Source organism: Zonotrichia albicollis, chromosome 2 (genome assembly GCF_047830755.1).
Source record: "Zonotrichia albicollis isolate bZonAlb1 chromosome 2, bZonAlb1.hap1, whole genome shotgun sequence".
Taxonomy (NCBI): domain Eukaryota; kingdom Metazoa; phylum Chordata; class Aves; order Passeriformes; family Passerellidae; genus Zonotrichia; species Zonotrichia albicollis.
Window position 1 is genome coordinate 57,180,153 of NC_133820.1, and position 24,583 is coordinate 57,204,735.

Sequence of the window (24,583 nt, forward strand, 5' to 3'; positions counted from 1 at the left end):
CTACGTACAAAACTGTCCTAAATGAAAGGGCTTTATTTTTGAATGATGAGGAAAATGCCTTATTTCTAGCTTTTGAGATTAAAGAAAATCTTTCTGAAGTCACCTTTGACAGTTTTTGAAGTGATGTTAGTCTTAGCATGTGCACTAAATTGTTCCTCTGTGGCATTGTTCCTCTGTATAACCCAATAGGAAAAGTCAAAATTCTTAGGTGTTTTATTATAAATCCCTTTTCTTGCATTCCTCTGAAGTCTTCTGCAACTGCATAAATAGCAAGCTCCCCAGGGCAGAAGCTCTGCCTTTGTTTTGCAGAACAGGAATGGTGGCACTCCCTGACACAAATCTTAGTTCTCCAAAGGGCAAACCAAACTCTGCTGACTTCCCCTTGGTGGAAGAAGGCAAGCTTGCAAGTGTTGGTATCAGGGCTGTACAAGTGAATTTTCAAGGAGGTATCTAGGGAAATGTACCCTTTCCCTGTTTTCCCAGTGGTTTTTACTCATCTTGGTTTTAAAACTTATAGGTATGAGTGTGTGGGGCATGTGTTTTCCAACTGGCAATCCAGATGTGCACAATAATTGTTCTTATATATCCTACCCAATAGCATTTCCTATATGTCAATAATAGGTCTTAGATTTTTGTGGGTTTTTTATTTAGAAGGCAGAGGAGGAGGCTTTTATTTCCTCTCCTTAGTTCTTGTAGTCTATGGTGTGTATTGGTTTGGGACAGTGTAAGTCTGTCTGGTTAGAACAAGGTTTGTTCAATTTCAAATTACTTTTATTGATGGTTGATTTTCTGGTTTAAGGTGTTAAATTGGCACAATTCTATGGACAGCTGCATGAACTGCTCAGATGCTTTGGAACTTTTTAAAGGAATGATGGAATTAACTTTTGTAAATTTTGAATGATAGAACTTCTAGGCACGTTTGTGGTAGAGTTTTAAGCTTTTTGGTTGTTTATAAGTTTAAAAATAGGAAAAAACAAGTTTCTCTCTTCCTCTCATCCTGTCCTAAGATTAATATTGAAAATGCCTACAAACAAAATTTCTTGCTTTTTATTATAAATCTGAATTTTTTGTATGAAACTTACATACAGTTTTTTGTAAAAGGAAAAGCCATTGTAAAATGGGTAGCTCAAATTTGCTGTGTTAGTTTTTTGGAAAACACCAAGTTTGCCATAACTACATCTAATGGTGCATTGATACTACTTAGTTCTAGAATAATTTAATGGGAAAAAATAACTCAAAGCTAAAGAAAAAACATAGAGGTTTACACAGTATAGACTTAGTTACAGTAGTTGTAAAAGTATTATCAAACTTGGTATTAATTTTGTGGCTAACAATTGTACACTAAAGAAACTGTTTTGAAATGTAAACCTTGAAAGAAAGAATGACTCTTACAACATGTGAAGTGTTCCTGTTTATAGAAGTAAAAACATAAGCACTTTTTTTTTTTTTTTAATTTATTTCAGAGATATAACAACAATGAAAGGTACCATTGTTGCTCAAGTAGATTCAAGTGAGTCTTTCCAGGAGTTTTGCAGTACATCATGTTTGTCCTTCTATGAAGATAAGCAGAATCCCTCAAAAGGAGCCTTGAATAAATCAAGATGCACGATCTGTGGTAAACTAACTGAGGTCTGGTTGACTGTTTTTTGTCTTTCTCAATAATGACATTAGTACCTTATATTCTGAAATATGAATACTGAAAATAAGAAAATGTAAAATCTTCAGTATTTTGAGATACTAAAGTCTGCAGGTTTAATATTCACGAAGAACAGCTGAAGGAGGAAAGTATTCCAAGAGCTTGATATTTGTTTCAGAAACTTGAACTGCCTTTTGCTGATAATGTGTTCTGTTAGGCATAGAATCTTGTAATTATAACCCAGATCTCTAACATAAAAGAATTGCTGATGGGAAGATGTCAAGATCCACTGTATTACCTATTTTTTTTTCTGTATGTTTTGAAAGGTAATGCAGATGGTTTTAGAGATTTGTAGAATATGTGTAATTTTAAATTCTCATGAATATATGTATTTATTCTTGATGCCTTCTTGATTAGTGAGCTCAGCATAGTTCAGGCTACTGCTTTACACAGCATAATGTCTGGCCAATCCTCATATGCCAGGTTTTTCCATTTTATAAAACTTGCATAAATTGGCCTGCTCTCATATGCAATTTCCACACCCATCCCTCTGGTCTTTCCTTCTAGGCTAAAGTGTAGATGAGTCTAAGAGTGTTTTCATAGTACGTTGGAGACAACAGAAACATCTCTTTCTGTTTGTGTATTTCATTGTCATTTCAAGGTTTTAAGTAGTGAGATGGTTATTTAAATGTAAGACTTCTAGCCAGTCTCTTAGTTTCAGGCAACTTTGTGCTTGTCTAGTGATAGAAAACTTTTTTATTTTTACTTTTTAGATTCGTCACGAAGTTAGCTTTAAAAATATGACTCATAAGCTGTGCAGTGACCATTGCTTCAATAGATACAGGATGGCAAATGGTTTGATAATGAATTGCTGTGAGCATTGTGGGGAGTACTTGCCCAGTAAAGGAGCTGGAAACAATGTCCTTACCATTGATGGTCAGCAGAAAAGATTCTGCTGTCAGAACTGCGTTGGTGAATACAAGCAGGTAATGACTTCTTTACCTATAAATTAAAGTTAAATAAGCATTAATTGTTCTTAAGTTTATCCTGGTACTAATAGCATGGGTTTACTTCTCCTAAGAAGACATAAATTACAAAGACTTACAGAAATTAAATTGATGCCAGTGAGAAGAAACTATCTGCAGTGGACCTTTTACTACTATATCTTTTTGATGGTGCTGTAATAGTGATACAAATTCGTTCTTAATGAAAGTACAATTGAAATTAAATTTTGTTAATAATTTCAGGTTTCTTCTGTTGGTGGTATCTGAAGTATATTAATCGCAAGCACACCACACAGGCTTTACTGGTCCTTAAGTTATGGGTTTTTTTATATAAAAGCTCACTTGGATGCAGTTTTGAAACATTAAAAAATATTCAGAGCATAACAGATTGGTCATTGCTCTGAGAAGACTCTAACTGGTTACAGTTAGGCTGTGTACTTGCAGTATGTCTCATCTCCATTGTACAGCACAGGATTCGGAAAATTATTGTCGTCCTTCCATGTGTCAAATTTTATGCTTTCATTTTATTTATTTGGTTTGTTTTAAATTTATTTTTAAGACTGTTAAGATAGCAGTGATTGTGTTTAAATATAATTCCAAATCAAGACCTCTGATGCTGATGTCTTATATTTTGCAGAGCCAGCTTAGCTCTGAGCTGCTGCTAATGCTGGCTAGAAGGTTTAAATGTTAATCACAGTATTTATAGTATAATAGGATAGCTCTGAAATATTAAATATTTCAGTGGAGGAAATAGAATATGGAGATTTTGGGGATGTTATTTTTTGGGTTCTTCTGATTGGTATGTTCTGCTTTGGGGTTACAGGGGAAGTGTTCTGACAGGGCTCTTTTGCTAGAAAATTTATGCTTCTGATTTTGAAATGCACACTTGAATATGTGAGTGGCCACTGTGCTGCACATTGCTCAGGGCTCATTCTTCATCTCTTCGCATTTTTAAGAAACCAGTGGTCCAAGAGAAGAGGCATTGCAGTGCTGTGTTGTAAAGTTCATTAATGTTGCATCACGTGTGCTTGTATTTTCTCACTGGACACTGAGCTCTGGTGCTTTTGGGGATGGCTTTTCCTATGTATGTGGTGTATTGAGAAGAGCAAAGCTGGAAATGTGTAAACAGCCTCATTGGAAACATAACATGAGCATTATTTTTTTGCCACAGCTGTACCAAAAGGGACAGGATAGGTTTGCAAGCTACTAAAAACATAGGCATGCCCAGGAGCCATGGAAAGACTTGAAGAAACGTTGAATACTGTCTCTTGAAGAAACAAAAATGCAGGAGATTAACTTTGAACGTGAAACATTCCCCCACAACCAGTATAACTTACACTGCACATGGAATTATGAAATGAACATGGAATTTTGAGGTTAAATGATAAGTTTGTATTTTAATGACAGAATATACTGTATTTGTTCACAAATCCTTGTATTGTGTGTTTAGATATGTATTTGAGAATGAGAAGAACATGGGTAGCAGGTTGTATGTTCTAGTTTAATTTGGGGAGGAGGAGTAGTTTTGAGTACCAAGGATCTTCACAGTAGTGTCAGGTTGGTGCATTATTGTGAGAACCTTTAAAGTTGAGACACGTTGTTTTGGTTCGTTCACTTCTGACAGCAGATTTTACGCAAGCAAGTTCTGAATTCCTTTATCAAAAGAAGTGGTACTGTACAACTATAATAGGCTGTGAGAACATTAATTTGAGTGCTCGTGTGCATCTGTTTTGGAATGGTGATTAAGTGTAATTCTTAACTGGTAGATTTCAAATATTCATGGAGTGTGAGGAGTTTGGAGTATTATTAAGAGAAGTTCTTATGGGAAAATCCCGTATGACCAGCCAGGTGCCTTTCTGTTATGAAGTAACTACACCAGTGGATAAGGGAAGGACTATAGATATTGTTTATCTGGACTTTTGTAAAGCCTTTGACATGGTTCCCCACAATATTCTTCTCTCCAGCTTCGAGAGTGATGCATTCAACAGGTGGACTGTTAGGTGGATTAGGAATTGGTTGGATGGTTGCATCCAGAGAGTAGTGGTCAGTGATTCAGGGTCCTGCAAAACGCTGGTGACAAGTGGTGTCCCTCAGGGTTGGACAGGTGTTATTTCATTAAGGAGTGGACAAAGGCACCAAGCGCATCTGCAGCAAGTTTGCAAATGACACCGAGCTGAGGGTGCAGTGACACACCTGAATGACAGGATGCCATCCAGAGGGACTGGACAAGCTTGAAATGAGTCCGTGGGAATCTCAGCCAAAGGCTTCACAGAAGTCCAGATAAAGCACAAAGACCGAGTACAAGGTGCTGCACCTGGGTTGGGTATCCCCCAGTGTCAACACAGGCTGGGGGTGAACAGAGGGAGAGCAGCCCTGCTGAGAAGGACCTGGGGGTGCTGGAGGATGAGAGGCTGGCCATGAGCTGTCAGTGTGCTCCCACAGCCCAGAGAGCCAAACGTGGCCTGGGCTGCATCCAGTGGTGGGCAGCAGGGCCAGGGAGGGGATTCTGCCCCTTTGCTCTGCTCAGAGCCCACCTGCAGGGCTGCACCAGCTCTGAGCACCAGCACAGGGAGGACAGGGACCTGCTGGAGTTGGTACAGAGGAGGGACACTGGGATGATCAGTGGGAGGGAGAGCCTCTCCTGTGAAGAAAGGCTGAGAGAATTTGGATTGTTCCATCTGGAAAAGAGGAAGCTTTGGGGTGACCTAATGGTGAGTTTCCAGTAACTGAAGGGAACTTAGAGGAATGATGGAACAAGACTATTTACAAGAGCACATAGTGATGGGATAAGGGGAAATGGGTTTAGATTTAAAGACAGAAGGTTTAGATTAGGTATTGGGGAAAAAATTTTTTACTGTAAATGTAGTGAGGCGCACTGGAACAGGTTGCCCAGGGAAACTGTGGATGTTCTGTCCTTGGGAGTATCCAAGGCCAGGTGGAATGGGGCCCTGAGCAGCCTGGTCCAGTGGAAGGTGTCCCTGACAGAGGGGATTGGAACTGGATGATCTTCCAACCCGCCCTAGACCATTCTGTTTTTCTATGAGTATATGAAAGTCAAACTATACAAGTGGAAGTTCTAGTATTTGCTGTAGGTGTCTGAAGTTGCTCAGGACACAAATACTTGAGAATATTTAGTTGATGTAATATTTAGGTTTGAAATTTGTTTAGGATTTTTTTGCTAAGTATGTTTAAGGAGTTGTTTTTTTAGAAAAGTTTAAAAAAGACTGGAAAATGTCACTGACTGGGCTGCAATTGGTAAATTATGGGTTGTTTCATTCAGTTATAACAGTGTTTCCTTAGAAATTAGTAGACCTTGCTTTAAAGGAGAACTGCTGAAGGAGACATTTTGGGAGAGTCATTATTGCATACTGAAATAAACTTCACGAAAGAAATAATACAGAATAAGTTAATGTCATTTGATTCCAGCATTGTGTTGTATTACTGTGTGTCACATAAGAGTTTTAGCAAATGTTTTCTTACAAACAGCTGTACAATAAATAGGTCTTACTGGTATGAGCTTTGTATTAAGCAGTTTATATTGTAAATGTCATACACCTATCAATATTGCTATATATTTGTAGTAGTAATAAATGAAAACTCCTTATTACTTGTACGTATCTATATACTTAATCACAATTTAAAAAAATAAATATTACACTGATTTGAACACATAATTTTTCAATAACTCATCATGGACTTCTTTTTCTTCTTTTCTTGAATGAAAAAATTAAACTTGTGGGCAATAAAAATTATAGTGGCTTTCAGAATGACAAGTAATTGGATTACTGCAGGTAATCCATCTGCTGCAAAGTGTGTCTTTCCTCTGCTTTAGGCTGCTCCTGGCAGTAAGAAAAAATGTTATTCCTGGGATGGAGTAGAATTTTTCTCAAATGTCCTAAGTCACCTTTCAAGGTGATGGATACACTTATCTTCCTATGTACCAATTTCAGAACATGGTTTAAAAATGATACATACATACTCTTTAATATTGCATTATGAGTCTTGATTTTCTGAGAGGTCCTTGTTGTTTTTTCTTTCCTAAAATCTAAAATAATTGCAGATCTTGAGTGTCTTTTTAAAAGTAATGAAATACAAATAATAATTTCTAAAATTATTTTAAAATAATAAATTGGCATGACTAATGCTCACTGTAGTTACATGCAGGAGCAAGTTAATTTGTGATACAAAAGTCATGTGTGAAGGCGGCTAAGTGCAAGTCAAAAAAGATAAAACAATGATAAAATAAATTCTCAATAAAAAGGTGTGACAATCTAGATAAAATGTGAAAACAAAGCTCCCATTGGAAGTATTTAAATTTTTTAAAACCTGAAGATGACAATTACTGCTAGATTGTACACACTGACTGTTGCACTGAGGCTCAGACTCTTCACATGTAGAGGGTCAAGAGGAGCTTTAATAATGACCCTAAACAAAATGGAAAAAAACCCAAACAAAACGCACTAGAAGAGAATGAAATTATATCTGAACTCACTAAAATGGTCTATTATTTTGCAGATACTGAAGTACCTTATTTCTTTGAGCAGATATTTTCTATAGTTAAAATGAAAGTATAAGCATTTATAAAATTACTGTAATGATTTATTTGAAAATGATGTGTGTGGTAAATTGCAAGTGACCTCAAGTACAGCTGTCATAAAGGTGTTAACCTCAGGCAGCACATACCCAGGTTGCTTCAGTATTTTTGTTTCTGCTGCTATTGCATGTTTTCTGTCTCCACAAAATTAGTTAACTTCCTTTCCAAAGTAATTCCCATGTTTGTGTCCTGGTTTGCTGGATTTTGGTACAGGCTTGACAGCCTTGTTTTAAGAAACAAGTGGACTGTTTCTGTAAATTTATAATTTAGCTTGTGCAGCCAACCATGCCTTTTAATCTTGAGCTTTCCAACTAAGCTAGAGCAATGTCTGTGTTTGCTTTTAAAAATATTTTGCTTCCTTGCCTGATCAGTCCACAGTGCTCTTGATTCTATCAAGAAAGTATTTAATGCCTTCCTAGTTGAAAATGTTCATTTACCTTGTCTACTTTGCTTCTATAACTAAAATTCTTCTTAGAATGTGACCTGGGATTTGCTTGCTTTTGGGGCTTCTTAAAGTGATGATCTTTATCCATTGCTAGAAAGGAGGGGGAGGAGGGTAAGGTGGGTGGGAAAGCAGCTTTAGCTATTTCTTCATAGGCTTTTTGATAGCTCTGGACTGAAGTGAGGCTTAATGAATGTAAGCCAAATGAGAGTTTTTCTAGTTGGAGAGGATGCTTGCAGTGCCTTTTCATTTAGCGAAAAAATCTTCCATTACTGCATAAAAGTGCATTTGGTTACTTCTTGATTAGATGAAGACATACTACTGAACATGCTTCAGGAATAACAAGGCTATGCTGTGCCCCTAAGCTATTCACTTACAAGCAATAGGAAAAAACACCCTAGGCAGTTATGCTTCCTTGTTCAGTTTCTGCTCCTTGCCAAGGAACTGCTTTTGTGAAACTCTTTAAACTCATTTGTCTATTTTATCTCTGTGCAGGGTTTTAAGAGCCTTCACTGTATACAATAATATGCATGTCAGTTCTGCAGCTAACAATTAATTGCTTGCATAGAGTTTGTACTTAGCCTCATAAAGTGTCTTGTTATCTACTGGTGTAAATGCTGTGATAGCATGTCCTGCCCTTTAGCACTTCAGTGAAGCATCTAGGGTTTTCAACTTTGTCCTGTCCCATGCAGTGTCAAGGTTTTTTTTCTGTGCTTCTTTGCTGTTAAGACAGAGTGTCCTTCCTGTCTTCCTTTTTATCTTGATAGTACAATGAACTACAAAATCTACCACTTCCTGTTGTTTTTACTGTTTTATAAACTCTAATTTCCAAGTGTCTGTTTCAAGAGTAAGTGCTCTTGACAGAGTCAGTAATTGTTAGAATTGAACAACCCACTTACATTGAAATGTTAGAAATACTGACTTAGTTTTTTTAAATTTTGGTCACTTTTAAAGAGAAGTTCTGTGGTTTCAGCCAGATCAAACTGGTGTTTCATCATATAGTAAACCACTTCTGTTAGGTTCAGGTAATACTCAGTTTGGTATTAAGTAGTCTCTGATCATAGTTGTCTCATACTGTGCACACTTCTACAAATGGATATAGCTAGATGCTGTTTATCCCATCGAACATGGTTAAAAGACCAAAATCTTTACAACCAAGGAATAATCATTTCTTCTTTCTTCCTGCTTAGTGATATGGGGAGGTTTTTTGAGACCTCTTGGTATTTATGACCCCAAGTGTTTTGCATCTCTGATGCAAACTGACTCTTAGAAGCTATCCTGTTCTGCCTCCTCTTTTACTGTTGATTCAGTCCTGCTTTCTGGAACCATTTATTTTGCCATTTTTTCTTTAAAAGTCTTGTCTTCCAACTGTAGAATTTGATGCTGTTCAGTAAAAATTGTGGTACCAGATTCCTTAGACACCTGAATATAGTTCATCATAACTGTTAAGAATACTGTTATGTAGCTGTTTTAGAGGATAAAAATAGATGGGTCCATCAGAAATGTTAAAATGGCTTTGTAGTTCTGAAGAAGGCTACATAGGCTGTCAAATGTGAGCTGTGATTTGAGTGGCAGCACAGGAGCTTCCTGGAAAGAGGAAGCAAGGAGGTTGCATGATTAGGTATCATAGTTATGGTGGATATAACCACATCCATGCGCTGCTGTACCTGGGGTAATTACCTGGGTGGGCTTGGGGGAAACAGAGAAAAGGCAGAACAGAAGCAGCTGAAACATTCAGTTAATGTAGAAGTAACTTGCTTTTTGAGGCAGGTGTTTTCAGCTCTGCCTTTCTCAGAGACAGGAAGACAAGTGTCTGGAGTGTGGGAGCAAAACCAGCAAAAAGAGCACTGGCAGTTGGGGATGCCAGGGAAAAGTCCTGGACAAGTTATCAATGTGGCTGTTTGCAGAGTTCAGCTGATGGAATGTAAACATAACTCACTTGGTGTTCAAGGCCCACAAAAGCAATTGCTTCATCTTTTGCTCTGAGGACTTGGGCAAATGCTTTTGAGGAAGAGTTTACACTTGTTACTCTTGGGGGAGGGATGATTTGGATGCAATATTTTAAAAGAAAATAAAGTATACAATGCCTTCTTTCTTTGCTGGTGCAGATTCTACTGATATCTGGTTCTTTTCTTAGATGTGCATGTTGCCTCAAGTTCCATCAGACCATCCTTTCAAATGAATCTGAAGTAGTCTAGCTGCTGTTTTGTCAATGACCTTTCTGAGGGATCTCAGTGATCATGAAATTCCATGTAGCAAATACATCTGCTTTTCAACTTATAGAAAATGCTGGTTTTTTCTCCTTTTGTGTTTGAATACAGGCATACTAAGTTTCTGTTGAGAAGTATTTAACAATGTGTTTTTCCATGGAGTTTTGACTACAAAGGATTTTCTTTACCTGGAAGCAAATCTTAGGGCTGCTACGTAGCGTTGTGGCAATCAGCTGCTGTTCTGACATTTTCTGGCCCTTGCATGGGAGAAGCTGTAGCAAGAATGCTCTCTTACACCTTGGCATATCCTTCATCTTGTTCTCTTAGCCTTGTCAAGGCAGACAAAGCAGATGATACTGCTTTTTTTTCAGTCAAGAATAAAAGTGTCTAGCACAGATGCCTAGATTCAAGGCAGTAGTAGCTTTATTGAAGTACTGTTGCAGCCAGAAGGTTGAAGAACAGAGGCTCTCGTTAGTCCCAGATGCAAGCAGAAATGAGGCTTCTAATATGCTGTGAACTTATGGTATTGGTCTGACATTTATTTTGGAGCTTGATCTTTATACTTGATTCTTTTCAGTAAGATGTAAAGGAAGGTCAAGATTCCTTCTAAAATCATAGTTGCTGATAGTAGCAAGAATAAAAATTCCTCAGAAACCTTTTAAGTGAATTTTTTTCCCAGGAATTAGTATTTTTGTTAAAATAATTCTTTCAGTTCTGGAATATGCCACATTCATCTGCTTTGTCTTGCATTTGGATAGCTGCTTCTGTAGCTGCCCATTTGAGTTGAACACTGTCCTAGTGAACGGAAGGAATAGTTGAAATATATCTAGAACTAGGGACATGCAAGAGTTTTCATATCACACTGTTTAATGTCTGTTATCTGTCATGAGATACCTATCATGAAATAGACCTTCTGGAATTAAGTCTCCAAGGATATAGGAGCAAGTCATGAAAGAATGAGTGAGTTTAGAATCAAATACAATGAGAAGAATTTTCAGACTTCTTCATCAGCCATAGACTTTATGCTTTGGAAGAGGTCAAACATGCAATAGGATCTAGCGAAAATTAGGTCATCTCAATGCAGAAACTAGGTGTAGTAGTGAAGGAGAGATGTAGTCAGACTACTGTGCATCAGGCTTTCCCTCAGAGGACACTGGGCCTTTTATTAGCTTGAAATTTTGTTTCTGGATTGACTTCGTGTATTTATACTTAGTAGCTTAGATACAGTTTTCCTTACTAATTTGATTGTGTTTTAACTTCAGTTTTTCTTGAAATCACAGTCTTCAAATGTGCATGTTTTCATAGGATGCTGTAGATAGATGTGAATTTGCAATGCTTGATACTTTCTCTTGCAAATTGGTTTAATTTCACCGGTGAAGGAAACTTGAAACTGAAGCTAGTTTGAATTTGCAGGTTTTGTCAAGAGGCAGGAGCACAAGATGAAGCTAATACTTGATCTGAAATGGAAGCTAATTGCCCAGAAAGCAGCTTTGGAGAAAAAGACTTGGGCATCCCAGTGGAGAAGCTGAACTGGGGTTAAGAGTGTGCCCTTGCAGGAAAGATGGCCACCTGGGTCCTGGCTTGTCTCATAAAATGCCTGACCTCTGGAGGTCATCTTGTCCACCCCCAGCTCAAACAGGGTGACCTGGAGCAGGTCCTCCAGGAACACATCCATTTAAGTTTTTTAGTGTGTCCAAGGATATTTGCAAGAGTACAGCCAGCAGGACAGGGGAGGTGATCTTTGTGGGCCATCCTCCCTATCCTTCTGCTCTTGAGACTTCATCTAGAGTCCAGTGGGCAGTTTTGGGTTTGACAGAATGAAAGGCATTGTCATGCTGGTGGGAGTTCTGTGGAGGGGCCACCAAGATGCTTGGATGGCTGGAGAACCTGACTTGGTAGGACAGGCTCAGGAGAGGTTTCTTTGTTCAAGCCTGAGAAGCATAAACGGGGATGAGTTATCTAATGGGAGGAGACAGAGGAAGACAAAGTTGAACTCTTAACAAGAGACACAACTTGAAAACAAGGGAAACTTACTTAGATAAACAAAAAGGCGGTTTGTTTTTGGTTTTTTTGTGGGGTTTTTTTTTAGTTGGTTAATTGGTTGTTGGTAGTGGGTTTTTTGGTTTGTTTTTTTTTTTTTTTTTTTTTTTTTTTCTTGGGCATGTGTTTTGTTTTGTTTTTTCCTCTCCTATAAGGATGGTGAAATCCTCTTGAGGGAGTTTGGGATTGTTTGTCCTTGGAGATGCTCAGATTTAACTTGACAAGATCCTGAGCAAACACCTCTGGACCTGCTTTGAGCAGGAGGCTGCATTTCACCTCAGGAGGTCTCCTCCAGTCTATATGACTCTGATTTTCTTCTTCTGAAACAAAGAAGGAAGCAGTGTTTTTTAAAACAAAGCCTCAGGAGTTTTGCATTATTTGTTCCCTCTTTACTTAGTTACAGTGAAGATTTTGGTATTTTGTTCTGGTTTTCCTCTGCCGGTGAAGATCTTTTTGCATCCTGCCATGAAATATCAACAACATTGATACAATTTTAAGTTTTCCTTAATTTCTTTTCTAAACACCTACTTTTCCTTGAGGATGGTTTAAATATTAAATGAAGTATGTACTGTAGTAAGAACCTGAGAAAGCTGTAATGGTTCTGATTAGGGATTTAAACTCCTGCAGTGATTGTAAGTGGGCATAAATGGAAGAGTAGGACCAGGGCAGGAACTTAAAATATTTTTTCCTCTGAGCATTTTCTTGGCTTCTGACTCTCTAGAGGTCAGGGCATCCCTTGAACTTCATGTGATGTTCCTGTATGCTATTTTTGGCAAATCTCTTTAATTAGTGCTTGTCCAGTCTCCTTGTGAACGCATACAAACTGTTCTTGCATCCGTGACTCTCTTTGGTAAGAGGTTCTGCTGACCTGCTATTTGTCACGTGAAGAAATGTCTCCTGTTTATTTTCAAATTTCTGTTGATATTCATGTGATTTTTTTGTAGTTTTTAATATTAGAAAACACACTGAGCAGTTGATCTATTGTGCCCCACATAATACCATTTTTGGTTCTGTCATTATTCTCCTAAGCTATCTTGTTTCCCAGCCAAAAATCCTTACCTCATAAGAATGCTCCTTGACCCTCTGTGTTTCCTCTCCTTAATTTTAGTGTATCTTCTCTTTGCTTATGGCAGCTAGAAAGATGCTTTGAGAGAAAGGATTCTCAGATGTTACTTTTTCTGCAGAATGAAGTTAATACTGCAAATTCGTAGAGATGAAAGAGATTATGTTGGGAAGAATTTGAGAGTAGAAATGTAAGTTGGCTGAGAAATTTGATAGTCTCATCTGGAAATTTCACACTTATGAACAGAATAAAAATTCTTGGTTTGCATTATGAGTATTCAAAAACATTAGAGATACAGTGAAGGTCTCTGTTCATGTTGTCAGTGGAGGAACTTGTTGGGTTAGACTCTTAAAAAAATAAATGTTTGAGACACGTGTATAGCACTGATTGAATACTTTCAGGTATGCATTAATATTTCTTTAATAATAGTGTGGTCCTCCCTGGGTTTTTAAAAATTATTTTAATGTTTGAACTTGAAAGTTTAGGGAGTGCTAGAAAGATAATAAAAATGCAAGAAAAATGTTTCACTTGAGGGAGTTGATGATTACGACGTTTTGGAACCAATACATTTAAAGAAGGGTTGGACCTTCTAATTTTCTTTTTTTCCACCATGCCCTGTCTTCTTCACTTGTGTAACAATGTGTTTAAATTTCTAATAATGTAGCAATGCTCAAATATTCTTTTTAGTTGTTACTACAAGAATAAAATGAGAGCTTTGTTATTACATATTATTTTGCTCTTACCCGCAGAATCTTCTGCATAGTTGGCATGTTTTTTGGAAATTCTTAGTCTTTGTAGTCTTGATAAACTAGATCCAAGTTTTCTAGGTTATTACTAGATAGAAATAATTTTTTTCTTGCTTTTAAATCTAAAGAGATGGGGTGAAGTCAGTAAACAACTCCTGTATTTAGAACATGTATGAAATACACAAGTGCTTGACATGCTGTTGCACTGTTTTTTCTATGCATGATCCTTTTTTGATATCACATAAATGAGGAGGTATTTGAGATGATAGTTAGCAAAAGCTATTTCTGCTTTCAAGGAATTTTTGTTGCAACACGTAGTTTACTGACACAACGAATTTTTTTCTGATTATGCTCTGATCAGTTTACTATAAATTAATTTATTAAAACTTATGCTTTTGTCTTGCTGTCTCTTGAAATCACTGTAGCCTCTGTTGGATTTCTCTTTTGGATATGGGACTTGTGAAAGCTTCATTTGCATGTGTGTTGTTTTCTGATCATATTGCTGAATGATCTTAGTTATTTGCCAGCATATTTGCATCAATGCTTCTACATTTACATTTGAGCTTATTCTGTGGTTCTCAAGGGTATTTGTGCAAACAGATTTTTTTGTGGTGGTTGTTCATTAAGCATGTTCCAAGGAATCAAGTCCTTTGTAAGTTGTAGCCTCCTCCTGTATTACTAGCAATATAACTCAGAGGTATGCCCTGCTTTTGTTTATTAGCCTGCCAGAGGAGCTGAATGTATAGCAGCAGAAGAGTTCCAGCTCACAGAACAATATAACTGCTACATTTTGGTCTTGCTACTAAGTGTGAATTTTGCCAGTTTTAGGAAGATAATGATGTCCTGAGTAACTTGCTTAAAGGCAAATGGAAAAAAATTAAAATAGGAAGGAAGTATCCTAGAGTTGTATTTTATACCTTCTTCTAGGTAGGAGTTTAGTATCTTGACAGGTACTCCTTTCTGGAGGAAATCCCCAGCAAAGGTTTCATCAAAACAGCATGTGGAAATTGTGAAGTTGTGTGGAAATTTTACTGGACTCTACAAGGTGCTGCATCCGATTTTGTGTCACAGGCATGTGTGGATTTGCATGTTTTTGTATGGATGCTCTTAGAATAGGAAAGATGACATTATAAACCCAAAAATTTCATCTCTAGCTGTCTGTAAGATTGGATTTAACTGGTTTTCAAATTTAGCTACTGAAAAATAGGAAAAGCAGAGATATCCTCTGAAGCTTCTCTCACTTTGAACAAAGGGAAGCACCTACGAAACAGGCTTTGTCTTTCCTTCTCCTTTCCATCTTTGAGAATAGAGAAAGAGGGAGAGAGAGTGCTAAAATAATTTCTTTGGAAGGGAAGAGGTCTTAAGTGCCTAAGTGACAATTTTCTAATACTTAATAAGATGAGAGTCTGTCTGGTAGGCGGCCCATCATATTTGGTGAGGAATTTTCTCCATCACTGTCAAAACCATGATACTATTTCTATGGGCAGAGAAGGTGTCTAGATATTTTTTCTGAAACCTGCTTTATCATGCTTGAGATATTTGCCTAACATTGGCATATGTAATGCATGTAGCACATCAGAATTATTGATTTAGTATGTTGACTGTGTCATTGGTATTCCTGCTCTGTGGAGCTTTTTCTGTGCTTTTTATAGAACGTTTGTTCCGTTCTTTGGAAAAATACTGATGAACTGACTGCTGTGTTGAGGGATGTCAAAATCGAGTCTGTTATCAGGTTCATGGAGTCACTTGAGCATAGAACCTCTGCAGTGTGTTCCTCCTGCTTGGAGGATTGGGGATAGAATTTTTTTCTCCCCAGAGTTTGTTTATTCTTCATATTCATAACTTTGCTGTGCAGGTGACTGCACAATGGAGCAGTTTGCCCAGAGAAGTTATGGAGTCTTCCTCACTGGAGATATTCATGAACCATCTGGGATGCAATCCTGTGCCATGTGCTCTGGGAAGACCCTGCTTGAACAGGGAAGTTGGACCAAAAGCAGTCTTTTCTCAGCTTACCCATTGCATGAATCACATTAGCCATGCCAGATTCCTATTACTTTCCTTACAACCACTGTCCCATCAACAAGGAGAGAGGAATAGAGTTCTTTGAAACTCTTCAATTCAGCACAACTTGTTGCACATTCTTTCCACAGTTCAGTTTGCAGATGGTGAGATTTGAGATGGAATTGGGATGTTTTGGTTGGTTTGAGTTTTTTGAAGGGTGTGTGTGTATGTGTGTGTCTTTACACAGAAGGTTATTTTTAGCTAGCTTTTCCCCAGGAGTAAAAGACACAACTTGAGTGCTGAATGCTCTTGAGGGGATGATCAGGAGAGTTAATATAGTAGGGATCTGATGAGAGAGTAGATGACAGAAATAAAACTTATCATTTGTTTTGTTTTTTTGTTTTAGACTATAATTTAAGTTAAAAGCCAGCATAGTTTTAACTAATGCATTGTTTTGCTTTGTTTTATGTTTTAGAAATGTGGCCAATTAACATCTTGTACTGGCTGCAGAGCTCAGTGCAGGGTTTTTGACATGACTCAGTGCATAGGACCTAATGGATATATGGAGCCATACTGCTCAACTGTATGCATGAACACACACAAATCAAAATATGCAAAATCACAAAGTAAGTGAAAAGGATGATGGGTTTTCATCAGTGCTAAGAGTAGACTTTTTTTAAAATTTGAACACTGGGGGTGGGTGCATTTGTTTTACAGTTATAGTCTCTGCAGATGTGACTTTATAGTTTTTAACTTCATTTAAAAAAACCCAAAATATCTTCTGTTGAACGCCAGTAAATGAACCCATGAGGATTAATTTTCCTCACTGGGCTTTTTTTTGTGATGTTGGAAAGAATTTTCAACTGTCTTAAGGCTTCCTGTGAAAAAAATGCTGAAGCATAATGTGCTCCCCTGTGTCACAGGATGATAGTGCAGATTTTTTGCATATGAATTCATATTCTCTGAATTCTCATATTAATCCCACCCTGGATTTTTTTTCAGTCAAGCAGGAGATGGATAAGAAGGGAGATAGTTATTATGCATATAGATATTCTCTAGGTAAAGTTTTTGATCCAGTAAATAATTCAAAACATGTTTTCTTCAGTATGCAAAGCAGATCTCAACTCGAAGTTGAAAATGCTCCAGTGAATTTTATGGAAGAAGGTGTTTTCATATTTAGTACTGATCTTTAGTGAAAGAATTTATCCAAACTTCTGTAATTTTTTTTTGCTTTGTGTGACTTGTAGAAGCTGACTGGAGAACAGACTTATCTTAGTTTTCTGCATTGAAAAGCCAGAAAGGGGTCACCTGTAATACTCTTTTTTTTTTCCTTTTATTTTCTGTTTATTTTGTTTGTAAACTGCATTTTTCTTTTAGGTATGGAAATTATTTGCCACTTTTGTAAGCGAAACTCATTACCTCAATATCAAGCCACAATGCCTGATGGAAAACTGTACAACTTTTGCAGTTCCAGTTGTGTAGCTAAATTTCAGGTTAGCTGTTGTGTTAAATCTTTTCCTCCCTAAATATTTGTGTGCCTGTGTTGGTGTTAAGTATTTGAATATTAAGCTAACTTGCTTGTGGATACATGCTTGAGAGTTACAATTAACATTGCAGGTGCTCCTGGCTCATAACATTTTCTTTGATCAAAAGGCTGTTTCATAATAACACTAGCTGCTGTCTTAAGCTTATAAAAACTTACCAATTTCTGCTTTATACTGTTAGAAAGCACAAAGCTGTATCACTGCTCATCTTCCTTTTTCTGCCTTAGCACCTAAGCCTCTTCATAGATGTGAGCCTTGCTGTTTTACCTTGAAGGTCAACAAATTTAGCTTCTTTTGTACTAAACCCAATAACAAAATTCTCATATTGCATGTAGAACTAACAAAGGTTTGCCATGGAGAAAAGTGATTCCTTCTGAAATGGAAGATTAGAGCCTCAACCATTTTATTTATGGACAATGCCATCTGTTTAAATTGTGACCCAAAACTTGGGGGGGGGGGGTTGCTAGGCTAATGACATGCACTCTGGGTGATGCTGCTCTGCTTGTTGAAAGTGTCATATTTTCAGCATGAATCAAGTTTAAAGCATAAGTGAAATGTTTCATAGCCATTAATCTCTTGGTGATCAAAGGATATTTTAAAAGAATATGTTTCAAATTTTGTATGTAAAAGCATTTTTCCCAGATTTACGCAGGATAATTGATAATTACTTCCTCATGTGTTGTTGAAGAATTACACCCACACAGGGTTTTCCCATTTGTCATTGAACTTTGCTGTTTTCTGTCAAGTGGACAGCAAATTGGTCTTTCAATTGCTTCTTTAATTTACCCTGGGTAGGACCTCTGTCATGTAGCCATGTTCTGTGTTTCCATCATAACCTGTAGGTGTCTGTCAATGGAACTGATTAATAGAATCCCTGTGTATTGTTAGTATGTGATGACAGACTGTAATACTCAGTGCAAAATCATCTAACATCTATTTTATTGTACATGATTTTACAATCAGTTGCATCCCCAAGAACTCTCAGACCAAATCCAGCCAGGGAATGACAAATTCAACCTGGCCCTTCTTGGATTTGCACATAAGTCAGCATTAAATAACATTATTGAATAGAAGTGCCAGATCATGTAATGCTGGCTGTGGGTTCGTGGTCTTACTGAGTCCTTGTGCTCCTGCTTCTGTTGCAGTCTCAGTGCTGAACGTCCATCTCCTGTCAGGGTTGTAGTGAAATTTAACTGCAGCAGCCTTGCAGTCTGAGTTCTCAGTAAAGACCAAGAATGGGTAGGTTGTTATTTGCTCACAGTTACCACCATTGTTGGATTTTAGCTTTTCATAGCTTTTGTATAGTCACTGTGTAAAAAAATAAAATATATTCACAGGAGGCTAGAGTTGAATGTATGAGAACAACTTCTTTGTTTTGTTCATTTAGTATTTAGGTGGAAAGGATAGTATACCACAACATGAGCACTGTTAGTGTTCCCTTGAGGCTTCTCTTGTACCTAAGTGACACGTATGGTATTGAACCTACTGAAAATTGAAAAAATGGTCAATTTACTATGGTAAAAATACTCCATATTTTTAGTGTTAATGGAGATAACTCTTATTTTAGTTTTCTGCCTTCATATTCATCCCCTTTTCCTGCTTTGCCTGCTCTTCCTAGACTTTTTTCTTTAAGGGTTATCCTTCACAAAACAGAATAATTGCTATCTCAGGCCTGTGTTTCTTCCCTTCTGCAGGGGTTTTAGTCCTTTTGATTTACAAATGGGTACGTTTGTTTTATAGAACTTAAGGATTGATTACAATTTGTAATTTGTTCCACAAATAACCTTTTGTTTCTAGCTAGTTGTTCTTTTAATGGATTGAAATATTGGGAAGATTCAGGTGAGCTGCATGTTGTACAGTGTATGTCTATATCTGCATTCTCCTTTGAGCAGCCTGTAAGAGCATTTAGTCTTGTAAGAAAGAGAGTAAAAGAGAGATAACAGCCTGCTTTATGTGTTTTTGTTTGGTAGCTGGTGGTAGAGCAGTGGGACTGAATCTTGTCTTCCACACTCTGTCTTGGAGGTTGTTAATGCAGAGTTAAAGATGGAACTGTTCCCAAGGTGTATTGTTTTAAACTGGTATTGATACTGGTACCTTTACTGGGTCAGTTGAAGATCTTGCTGTTAAGGGAAAAATAAACTATTGATTATTTATTGTGAACATGGAGGCAGTAACACAAATGTCTTCCCATGATTAGCAGCTGTGTAAATGTCTGACAGTACAAGCTGTCTGGCAAAACACAAGTCTGTACAAAATGTGTGTTCAAACTTTAGTTGGTTTGGGCTTTGCTTCCAATTTATGGATGTATTTGGAGAATTGTAGGACCAATATGGGTAAGAATTACAAGTACAATAGTTTTTATCAGGTTACTCTCCCTGATTATTCACTAATGCTGTTCTCTTTCACCATTGTGATGGTGCCTGGAAGTGTTCTTGGCTGTATATGTTGCATGTCTCTTATACATGTGTGTGCACACAGACAAATACTCTTCTAAGTTTGTTAATAATAAAAATATGCCTTCCATGCCTAAGCTGGAAAGTCTGTGTGTGCATGAGTGCAGGGGAAAAGTTTATTTCCTTCCCTATTTAATTTAGTTCCATTGATTTTGCTTGTGGAACAGTCCTAATGAATGACAGCGTGTAGAAGATTTCTCATAAGTGCTTCTCTCATGTGCATTAAGAAAAACTTGATTCTTTCAAAGCTTTGAGGTTTTCTTTCTCAGCTGGAAAAAACACCTAACCTCAATTTGGCTGCCTACTAGCTCTTCCACATGTACATTTGTGTATAGAAATGTTTCCACAATTTGATTTCATCTTGCTGTGAGCAAGGATAACCTCCTGTCACATAAGCTGCAGGGGCAGGGCAGAAGCTGTGCAGCTGTGGTGGCCTTCTCAGAAGATCCTGGGCTGTGCCTGCCCAGTGTTCATCATTAAACTGGCAGCTTAGAGCAGTCTGAGCTGGTTGCATTGAAGGCTGAAGAGGCCTTTACAATGGTTTTTTTGCTTTGCTTGCACTTCTCATGCTTTTGTTATTCAGGGCAGGCTCTCAAAAGAACAAACATAGGTACATAATTTCAAAGATGTCTTTGATACAACACAGCATAGATAAAGCTTTGTGTTCAGGGTGACTGGTGAAAGATTTTAATGAATTTATCATATTTTTTTGTTTTATTATTCCTTATGTGTAATTATGCCCCCAAATAATTCCTGAGGGTACTTTAAGTACCTTGTAAGTTAGAAGTAGAGCAAGATGGTGAAAATACTACATGCATGTCATCTTGGCTCAAATTATAATGCAGAAGCAGTCTTTAATTGTAAGCAGAATAACTGAAACTTTAAAGAGGCATACAAAACAGTGTTTTCATTAACTTCATTTAAAAAACATCTTCTGCTTGGTTTAGAACTTTCAGGAATATAAATTCAGTTCTTTACAGATTTTTCCAGAAAAATACTTAGTTAACCAGAGGACCTCATGATAAAAATAATTGATTTTGAGGTTTTTTTAGAAGTAATAATGTTTAATAACTTACATTTGTTTAATCTATAGTTATGCGTAAGTTTCCTTTAAAACAACTACTAATTTGAAATAGTCTCAGTCTTTGTTTTTCTCACTTCCCTTGCTTTTTGTTATTTTTCAATTATCAACTCCCTAGATTTTGTGAGTCTGAGTTTCTACCTCACTAAACAGTAATGGAAAGAAATAAAAGAAGGTAACTGTGGCATACCTCAGAAAACAACTGTAAACTATGTTTTACTTTTAACTTACAGCCCTCACAGTAGGGTAGTTGGGTCCCACCTGTAAAAATAACTGCAGATGTGAAAGATAAGGATTGCTTTTCATTTGGTGACCATTTAGTATATTTCATCTTCATTCCTCCCTCTGTCTTCACTGTTTCTGTACAAGTTGTCACATCTGCTAGTTCTTTGCATCTCCTTCATTCCTTATTACCAGTTAGATTGTGCCTGGCCCAGTCTGACCCTCGCTGCTAGGCCAAAGGCGGCAGCTGTGGTGTATCACCCCAGAGACACCTTTAGCTGGCTGGTGATTTCAGCTGGGCACTAAACAAGTCCAGGCTTGTTAGGAACTCCGTTTACCTCAGGAAGAAGACTTCAGGCGAAGGTGAAGAGAAAAAAAGGAGAGGATTCTGCTGGAGGGTTATATCCAGAGGTTTGTTCCATGGTGACAGAGGTCTGAATCTTAGGAACAGCTCCAATAGAATGGCCACCACATGGCCTACTTCACCTTTTAAGCTCAGGGGGAGGGGAGGGGACAGGTGAGCCACCAACCAGGTGGGGGAGGTGGGGTCTCAAGGGACGAGGGACACCTAGACAGGCCAATGACCTCTGGGCCTGAGGGGCATCCTTTGAACTTGCCCAACCACACGACGCCTTGTTGGAATGTTAAGCCTGATTGACAGGACTCACTCAGCAAGGGGGCAAAGGGGGAAGGGAGGGTTTTGGCACACCTGGGTAAGGGACCTGAAAGTTTGAAACACACCGCAACAATTCCTGAGCTGGAGATGCTGAGTATTCCTGAGTTCTTTTCATTATCAATGAGAGCTTCTAGGGCTTCCGTAAAGCGCAGAGCAGCATGTGTCAAGCGTGGTGTTTGCTGAAGCAGAAGTGGTTCTGCAGAAGCAGAAGTGCACAGATCGGACCTTGCAGTTATACATGCCTTTGTGGCTCTCATGTTTTTGCAGCTCTTCAGCTATTTAGAGCAGCCAAAGTGAAGCAAACCTTGCTGAGCCACAAGGGACACTTGCTGGATATAAAGAGAGAAATATGATAATATTGTGTGTAGGCATCAGAAAAAAGTTGTTGTAGACGTTATATATATATATAAAGTTGTTACAGGCTGATGGGCCATTGAGTAAAGATGTCATCTTTCTGCTGCCTGGCAGCTGGGTCTCAGGTCCTGCCTGTGATTGTGGAATATCCATGACTACTTAATGTCTGCAGACTCTTGACACGGAGTTAATGCATCTGCATAAAATGATACTGTTTGCACTGCCAGCTTGCACTCAGCAGTAGCAGCCCACATAGATCAGGGTTTATATTAGCAATAAGTCTCAACCTAGTTTTAATATGTTTTTTAGTGTAGGTGTACCCTTACTAACATAAGAGTCTGAAGAAAAGTGTCCTGTAACAGAAATGTTTTGAATTTCCACTGTTACACTGTGGAGAGGTAGTAACAAATCTATCTGAAGAGAATTTGTCTTTAAATATATTTGTTCTGTTGCAAATAGTGTGGGAAAGTTTGTTGAGAAGACAGATGTAAGAAGGTTGTCCTGGATTCAAGTGTGTGATTCCTGCTGATTCAGATCTTTGTCTTGAACATCACATCTATAATACACCAATAGCTCTTGCTTATGTAGGGAATTGGCAAAAACACTCTATTCTGTTGGCACATATAAGACATACTGAAAGGCACAGGTACTTTATAATTGAGTTCTTTTATTTACTGATTGCTACAGAAATGCACTAAAGAAATTTCTCAGTTACAGAACTAAATTCTCATACTTACACATGCATTCTTTAGTATTTTTCTCAGTTTTAAACCCCTGGATTGTTTTGGGGCTGGTTGTGTGAATAATTGCATCTTCCTGCCATGGGATTGAGGCTACTTAGGACTGTTAGCTAGTTTATTCTTAAACTGAGTTGATGTGAGGTTTCTCACTGAAAGCCTTTTACTTTAGTAGTTGTATTTTCAAGTGATATGCTTACATAAGATGTTGATAATCTGCCTTGGTGAGGTTTGGCTTTGAAAACATTTGTTTGTTGGTCTTTGTCTGTCACCAAAACAATACAAGCTGTGAAATGTTTTTATGTGAAAGTATGTTTTGTGATTAACAAAAGCATTCAGTTTGGGGATTTTTTTTTTGTTTATTTTTACAAAAAATGTGTTAACCCTTAAATAAAAGGCATAAGAAAGGTAAGGTAAAAAAATATGACTTAAAGTAATTATGGTGGAAGTAAGGGTAATGATTCAAAGTTGAGAAATCTGAGATGACATGGGAAAAGGAATTAAGGTAAAGAACCAACCGCTGTGCTTTTGCCAGAAATGTTCTTGAGTTTATAAATAAACTCCTGAATTCTCAAAACACTGTGAGCTTAATTGAAAAAAACCCACATTTTAAAAGTAACTTGTTTTTCTTAGTGATGTATGTATATATATTTATGTTTTTCAGACGCTCAGTGTTCAGTCTTCAACAAATGGTCAGTTCGTCTCTCCCAGTGATATTCAGTTGAAATGCAATTATTGCAAAAGTTCTTTCTGTTCAAAACCAGAAGTACTGGAATGGGAGGTAAGGGGGATGTTGGTGTTATTCTTAGATTGATGATGTGTTTTAAAAGTCTAAACTTAGAACTTTAATACAGTTTTTCTAGCTATTTTATAAAGTATTGAAGTTTCTTTTAAAAAGCTCAGTTAAAATCTACCTGGTTCTGTAGAATATAATTTAATTTCAGTATGGATAAAAGCAGAACTCCTTGTTCATAAATAGTATCTGTGTAATTTAAAAAAATGTATTTTCTCAGATGAGCTGTAAGTCTGGAATCTGCTTTCATTGTAGATATGAAATACCATTACTACACTTCTTTATGAACTGGAGAAGTATCTAAAGAGGATATGCTGAGATTGAGTGGCATATTTTCTGTTCGGTGTTTTCATGTGAAATTATGACTATTTGTAGCACTGTCAGCTTAATTGGGATTTCTGAATTTTTAGCATTAGAAGTCACACTCTAATTATGTGTTTGCAATTCAGTTTACTTTGTAAATTGTCTTAATGGCAACTATTATTTCAAGTTGTACTAGTTAGACCTTAAGATTTCATCCATTAACCTTATTCATGATGCTTTGCAACTTTGCATTTAGAACAAAGTGTATCAGTTCTGCAGCAGAGCATGTTCTGATGATTATAAGAAGCTGCACTGCATAGTTACATACTGTGAATACTGTCAGGAAGAGAAAACGCTCCATGAAACAGTGAATTTCTCTGGTATCAAAAGACCCTTTTGCAGTGAAGGTATGTATGTGTTTGGTTTTTTCCTGAGGTTATTCTACTGCAGTTTACTTACTTTGTTTATATGTTAAGATTCAAGGTTACAACTCATTCTGTTGTACTTGAGGCTAAACTAGAAGTGTCTTCATTACTGTTATTGAAGTCATTGTAGCTGGTATTATTAGTGCAGGTACTTTTTAATTTATCTGATCTGCCTTTAGAACTTTTCTAAACCACTTAGTCTAGGTTAAGGGTAGCACTTTTCAGTGTGTGTGTAACTACATACACCTTTATGCACATT

General features: G+C 37.4%; 1 protein-coding gene across 8 annotated transcripts in view; it reads left to right on the plus strand.

Annotated features, from left to right (window-relative positions):
• ZMYM2 (zinc finger MYM-type containing 2) overlaps positions 1–24,583 on the plus strand; it is an 87,766-nt gene that overhangs the window by 27,962 nt on the left and 35,221 nt on the right. For 7 of the 8 annotated variants that reach the window (XM_074535209.1, XM_074535215.1, XM_074535210.1 and 4 more), the window contains 6 exons: positions 1,464–1,629; positions 2,410–2,622; positions 16,212–16,362; positions 17,114–17,229; positions 23,468–23,584; positions 24,156–24,306. In XM_074535209.1, the coding sequence (XP_074391310.1) occupies positions 1,464–1,629; positions 2,410–2,622; positions 16,212–16,362; positions 17,114–17,229; positions 23,468–23,584; positions 24,156–24,306 (914 nt within the window). The remainder of the gene's footprint in view (positions 1–1,463; positions 1,630–2,409; positions 2,623–16,211; positions 16,363–17,113; positions 17,230–23,467; positions 23,585–24,155; positions 24,307–24,583) is intronic. The other variant, XM_074535216.1, reaches the window with a different exon arrangement.